General features: G+C 39.0%; 1 protein-coding gene across 2 annotated transcripts in view; it reads right to left on the reverse strand.

Annotated features, from left to right (window-relative positions):
- The window catches only part of LOC106875884 (uncharacterized), a 71,811-nt gene extending 70,819 nt beyond the window's left edge, over window positions 1-992 (reverse strand). For both annotated transcript variants that reach the window (XM_089349625.1, XM_089349627.1), the window contains exon 1: window positions 314-992. In XM_089349625.1, coding sequence (XP_089205751.1) covers window positions 314-371 — 58 coding nt within the window. In that variant the 5' untranslated portion in view covers window positions 372-992. The remainder of the gene's footprint in view (window positions 1-313) is intronic.
- Window positions 993-7,500: the final 6,508 nt, after the last annotated feature.

Raw genomic sequence — 7,500 nt, forward strand, 5'->3', positions numbered from 1 at the left:
TGAATTTACGGGCGCAAGCAAGAAGCTTGTTTGCCAATCACATGGTTCCGGGTTCTATCCACCGCGTCCCACCTTGGGCGAGTGTCTTCTACTATAGTCTCGAGCCGACCAAAACCTTGTGAGTGGATTTGGTAGATGGAAACTGAAAGAATCTCTTCGTATATATGTTTATATGTAAGTGTGTGTGTGTGTGTGTGTGTGTGTTTTGTGTACGCAATCATACCTGTATGCATGCATACGTTTGTGCTCGCGTGTAATCTACAAAAATATGACACCCACATCAGTAATAAAAAAGCAAAACATTTAAACTTACTTGGTAAAATATTGGCGAAACACGCTGCTAGCAGGAGTATATGTGCGTTGAAATTCATGGTGTTGTTAATAATTTGATGGAAGAGGTCGGTCTGCTTGTCTCTGGCGTAACGCTATCAACATATCATATGTTTAGCCGTAATTGGTGTTTAAAGTCTGATGTGTTGGTTATTCACTATCTTACATTAAGAAGTGGAACGCACAATTTCTTCAAGTCAGACCGCCTAGCGTAACTATCAGTGGATAAAAAGAGAGCTCGTGTGTGTGCGTGTGTGTGTGTGTGTGTGTGTTAGTAAATAGACTGCCTTAGGTGAAAAGAAAGAAAAGACTTCTGTAGTCGGTGGTGGTGGGGTTGGGGTGGGGTTGGGGTGGGGTAGGTGGTTTAAGTGGTAGTGGTGGTGGTGGTGGAGTTTCGATTGGAACGGCGTGTGACAGACATATTTTTACGGTCGACGCTTACTAACAACTGGTGTATGTATGTATGTATGTATGTATGTATGTATGAGTGTGTGTGTGTGTGTGTGAGGCAGTGTGTGTGTGTGATGCAGTGTGTGTGTGATGCAGTGTGTGTGTGTGTGTGTGTGCGTGTGTGTGCGTGTGCGTGTGTATGTCTTCTCAGTATTCTAGTGTTTGCCCAACGGCGTTATTTTCGTAATACCGAAGGTGGTTTTGTGAGTTGTGATTGTGTGATTCGTTCAAGTTATTACCAACGAAGGCGACTCACTAGAACACCCACCCATTCCCACACATACGCACACATTCACACACACACACACACACACGCACACATACGCTTTCACGAATGTACACATGCACGCAAACACACACACACACACACACATTCAATTTTGCACATGCACTTTGTTTTTGATTTTGTCGACTACACAGTATAGTAGGGGCAGTTGGGCACCGTATATGAAAAAACCCAGCACCATGACGCAGTTTACTCTGCCAGAAATTTGGATACGACATGCTGTACTGCTTTGTTTTCGCAAACATTTCAGAGTGTTTGGGTGTCAATCTGAGGACAATGCAGTCTGAGGACAGGTACTGAGAGTGATAAAAATCCAACAACCAGTCAACATCATGATGTTTGGAGTGGTCGCTAGTGATGGCGACGTTATACCTCCATTCATCTTCCCACACGGCCTCAGACTCAACACGGAGGCCTTCGTCAAGTGCTTGGGGGAGGTAGTACTGCCCTGGGTCAAGAGGGTGGCTGCTGGAAAACCCTTATATCTGGCAACAGGACTCTGCACCATGCCACACAAGCAGGAGAACCCAGTCAAGGCTGTCAGACAGTTTCTGCAACCACATCATCCCTAACATCTAGTCACCTAATTCCCCAGACTGCAAACCCCTTGATTTTCATGTGTGGGACGCAATTGGGTGAGAGACCAAGAAGACTCCTTGTAACACCAAAGATGAACTGAAGGCAAGGATTATGGCAGCATTCACCAACTTAAATAAGGAGACCGTCCAGAAAAGTTGCAGGAAATGGTGATTTTATTGAATAAATTTACTCTTTAGTATTTCGAGATATTTTTATGTAATTTTGGCAAATATATATGTTAAAATGAGATGTCAGAGTTATTTTCATTTTTGCGTAATTAAGACGACAGCTTATTCACCGCACCCTGCGTATAAGCACATGTTTGTGAATGTATGTGCGTATGTGTACAGGTGTGAATGCGTACGTGTGGGTATGTGCGCGAATGCGTGTGTGAGTGTGGGTGTGGTGATGGATAGATGTTCTGTTGAGTTTCTTTTGAATGTAGAGGTTATATGCATCAATATTCATATATGCATATTGATACATGCGTACATGATTTGGCAAAGACGTTCATTTTCCCAATGTTTGCACTGGTCAGTCGGAGTTCGTTGAGGCCTATTTTCCACAGCCCTTGTCCTTATATGAACACACATACACACACACTCACACGCATACATACACACACACGTATTAAAATAGGAGATTGGAAAATTTGTGGTTATTATTTATTCACCATTACACGTGTTTCGTTTGCTAATAGGAGCTATAAAATTGGATATGTTGCAAAAAAATATGTAAGATATCTCCTATTAGATATTCTTCAGACAGAGAATCAAATAATAAATTATTTGATTCTCTGCCTCAAGAATTCTTCACATGAGATATCTTATATGTTTTCTACTACTTGCACAGTTTTGTAACTCCAATTAGCAAATGAAACTCATGTAATAGTGAATAAATAATGCCAAAAATTTTTCCGTTCTTCTATTTTGATATTATTACGCGCACTTCATGCGCACTTCACATAAATTTAATATTTATATACGGATTTGGAATACTGAAATAAGCAGCTGTGCATTTCTAAGTATCTCCCCTGTTTGGAAACTTAAGGACACAGAACGTTTGTATCACATAGCCAACTGGAAATGATGTTTCCTGGGGATAAATAGGAGTAGCATTCTTCCCTTTCCTGGGACTGCCACATTAAGTTGGCAACAAACCATCATCACACACACACACACACACACACACACACACACACACACACACACACACACACACACACACACAGACACACACACACACAGACACACACACACACACACACACACACACACACGTGTTGGTTTCTGTTTGCTACTCTGGAATCCTCTGCATAGCAGGTTTCACTTAATTTGCTTCTTGGGAAGAGCTATTCCAAGAGCGCCTTCTGCCTCATCTTCGAAACACCTAGTTTAGAATAGAGGCAACTGATGAAGGAAAAGTTCCACATGTGGCTTGTCTGTTTTCCTATGTGTTCATTCTGTTGTCCGTAAAAAAAGTTCGTTTTTTGTGCTTTGTTTATGTTCCCGTTCCTTTTTTGTCCACGTTTTTTTGACGTCCTGTACCCAGATATGCATCTATATATACATGTAGATGTAGGTATGTACATATATGTATGTATGTATATATGCATATGCTCACATATCATTTATATATATAATGGCATGAAATAGCACTCGATGCCCTGGTCGATAACTGATAAAGAATTTGTGATCTGTGTTTGTTCTCAGTTCGTCTGTGCGTTCAATGATTTTAATATATCATTCCGTAAGTTTGTTTATTACCATATGTGTATGTATTATGTAATCTATATATATAAAAATGAGAATGTGTGTCTGTCTGCCTGTCTGTCTGTCTGTCTGTGTGAATCCCTAAAACTCGAGAACTACGCAACCAATTTCAGTCAAATTTTACACATGCCTTACTTAGGGTTCCAGTTGTGTTTTAGTCAAAAAAAATTATTAACTTCTTGCAGAGTTCGAGCACACGGCAACATAATATCTCCTCCACTATTTAAGTATTACGTGTCAAAAGTGAAACAAAAACACTTATGTCAAATACTTTCACTTTAAAAATGAAACTATTCCACTAACTGAAACAATCACATTTCGATACTGTAGCGACAGATACTTTCACAGAGAGAGAAAGAGAGAAAGAGAGAGAGAGAGAGATGTATATGTATACATATACATGTATATGTACACCATTTCGATACTGTAATGACAGATACTTTCAGAGAGAGAGAGAGAGAGAAAGAGAGAGAGAAAGAGAGAGAGAGAAAGAGAGAGAGAAAGAGAGAGAGAAAGAGAGAGAGAGAGAGAGATGTATATGTATACATATAGATGTACACGTATATGTATATATATATAGATCTATACATACATGTATATGTATACATATGTGTAGATGTATATATATATATAGATGTACTCATTTTTGATGTTGATGAAATTTTAACCCGAACATAACAAATGAGCATTATTTAGAAAATGATGTCACACGTTATCGAGGCTACCATTCTTTCTGGATGTGCAAAAGTGGATGACGTCTTTATTCCAAGAATTCCTCTTACTCCATCAGGAGCAGACATTCCTTTTACATTCAGAAGACTACAATTCCCCCTTCGTGTGACTTTTGCCATGTCCATAAACGGATCTTTTTTAAAACGGGGGCCACATTTTTCATTAATGTTTTACGTAGTGCTTTTGGTACCGAAAGACTTTCAAACTTCGTATACTTATCTATTTTGTGTTATAGAACAGAAAAATATTTTTGTATTCGAATTTATTTCATGTAAAAAATTGTCTTATTTCGATAATTTCAACCAATCACTGACGTCCATTCAGCCGATATACATTAAGTGCCGACTACATAAACAAACGATTCTTCGTTTTATTTGCTTTTTTCATTTTAAATTTGCTTTAACCCTAACCCTAACCCTAACTCTAACCCTAGGGTTAGGGTTAGGGTTAGAGTTAGGGTTAGGGTTAGGGTTAATTGTTTCAGAATCGTTTGTTTATGTAGTCGGCACTTAATGTATATCGGCTGAATGGACGTCAGTGATTGGTTGAAATTACAGAAATACGACAACTTTAACATGGAATAATTTATGGATTTCTTTTTTTTTAAAGAAGACTAAGAGAAAAAGATGTTTTATATGACACATTCTACCAGTGTTCCAAGTTTCAAAGTGTTTCGTTAATGAAAAATGTGGCCCCCGTTTTAAAAAAGATCCCCATAAACAAATATCAGGGTCAAACACTGTCTGTAGCTGGTCTTCTTTTGGAAGAGCCCTGCTTCTCACATGGACAACTGTATGTTGGCTGCTCAAGAGTGGGCAGCAACAAAAAACCTATTTGTATATGCTCCACAAGGGAAAACAAGGAACATAGTTTACAATGAGGTGTTATAATCACAACAGCAAGAAAGTATGTACATGATCACCTTCTTTTACGAAACTTCATTGACTTTCATATATTTATATTGATATACATATATATACGTATGTTTGGGTGCGTGTGTGTATATACATTTCTATATATAAAGATGATGCGTAGTCTAGACGGCGTTTTTAGATTTCATTATTCTCTTTAACCCGGGCAACGCCGGGTATTTCTGCTAGTATATATATATATATACATACATATATACAAATAATATATGAGTATATGCATATATCCGAACATGTATGTACATACCTACATCTACCTGTATACATAGATGCATATCTGGGTACAAGACGTTGCAAAAAAAAAACGTGAACAAAATGATAAACAGAGTACAGAAAACACATACGCCACATAGAGAACATTTCCTTCATCAGCTGCCACCATTCTAAGACTAAGCATTTCGAAGAGTTAGGGCAGTTACATACATATATACATATATATGGGCTTTTTTCGGTTTCTGGCTACCAGATCCACTCACAAATCTTTTGATCGCCCTGGGTTCAAGTCGAAGACATTTGCCCAAGGTGTTATACAATGGGACTGAACCCCAAACTCCGTGGTTGGGAAGTAAGCTCATTAACCACTTAGCCACACCTGTGACATTCCTCCATTTATTTTATTACAGAACATGGTGGTAAGCGTTTTCGTCTTTCTTTTCATGGTCTAATCAATATTAATGTGGCTAGTGTCATGTAAATGAGTGAAAAAGAAACGTAACCGTCAATATTTTATGTAGATATTTGAAATATATGTTTTTTTTCTCTTCATTAATAGTGACTAGCAATGAAAGTGTTTGTCTTGGGGAAAAAAAAAAAAAAATTTCTCAAAGGAGCGAAGCCTTCAAGAATGATCAATCATTTAATAACAAAACATCCGGATAAAACAAAATTGTCGGTTAGTTTCGGTGTTCTAATAAATATATTGAGGTGTCAGAATGAAAGATGAATGATTAAATTTTAATTTGATCCGCGCCGTCCCGAAGGAAATGTTCTCTATGTGGCCTGTGCGTTTTCTGTACTCTGTTTATCATTTTGTCCATGTTTTTTACAACGCCATGTACCCAGATATGCATCTATATATACATGTAGATGAAGGTATGTACATACATGTACATATATATGCATATATTCATATATTATTTATATCTATACACATAAGTACGTTCTCTCACGCACACCATACGCTCACGCGCTCACTGATTGTTGTGCACGCGCACTCATTGTTGTGTATGCGCGCGTATAACCCATGAAAAGGATGGAAAACTAACTTTAACTATAAATAAATATACAAAGAAATGAATGTTTAAGCATTCGCACCTTTCACAAAACCTACACCAGACACCCGGATATAGTAGTGGGCACACACATACATACACACAGACTCACACACACACACACACACACACACACACACACACTCATACATATACAAACACAAACCTTCACACACATACAGACACGCACATACACAAACACACACACACATACATGTACACACTGAGTCATACATACACACACACGTTTTGTCTCACACACGAAGTGCTCACCCAGGTGAGTGACCGCACGCCCGCACACACACACTAACGCGCGCTCACACATACATTTACACTTTCTCTCCCTCTTTCTCTCTCCCCCTCTGTCTATCTCTCTCCCTTTCTCTCTCTCTCCCCTCTGTCTATCTCTCTCCCTTTCTCTCTCTCTATCAATCTCTCTCTCTCTCTATCAATCTATCTCTCTCTCTATCAATCTATCTCTCTCTCCCTTTCTCTTTCTCAGATTCTCATTCACATCCCTATAAAAATGCATATAAAATATTTAAGCTAGGAGACACACTCACACACACACAGGCGCACACACACACACACACACATGCGCGCGCGCGCGCACACACACACACACAGACACACACACATACAAAGAAATAGATGCCTACGCATTCGCACCTTTCACAGAATCCACACCAGAATACTCGGACGTAAGAGTGGGCACAGACACACACACACACAGGCCATGTTATTGACCGGGTCGCGAATGGCGACGAAGGGGCTTTCACAAACCCAACTGAGTGAGTCATCGTACAATTGTTCAAATAATTGATAACCTTATTCATTAAAGGTTAACAAATTATAGAATTGAAATTGTACAATAAACCTTAGCTGTTTGAAAAGATGTGGGGTGTTTCTCAATTAATCATGTTATAGGCGCAAGTGTGGCTGTGTGGTCTGACGCTTGCTTCCTAACCACATAGTTCCGGGTTCAGTCTTACTGCGTGGAACCTCAGGCAAGTATCTTCTACTATAGTCTCAGGACGACAAAAGCCTTGTGAATGAATTTGGTTGACGAAAACTGAAGGAAGCCCGTTGTATATATATAAATGAAAATATACACATAAAGTACAGGACATCCCCAACGAGCGAAAAATACG

This window comes from Octopus bimaculoides, chromosome 3 (assembly GCF_046866305.1).
Source record: "Octopus bimaculoides isolate indiv1 chromosome 3, ASM4686630v1, whole genome shotgun sequence".
In the NCBI taxonomy this organism is placed as follows: Eukaryota; Metazoa; Mollusca; class Cephalopoda; order Octopoda; family Octopodidae; genus Octopus; species Octopus bimaculoides.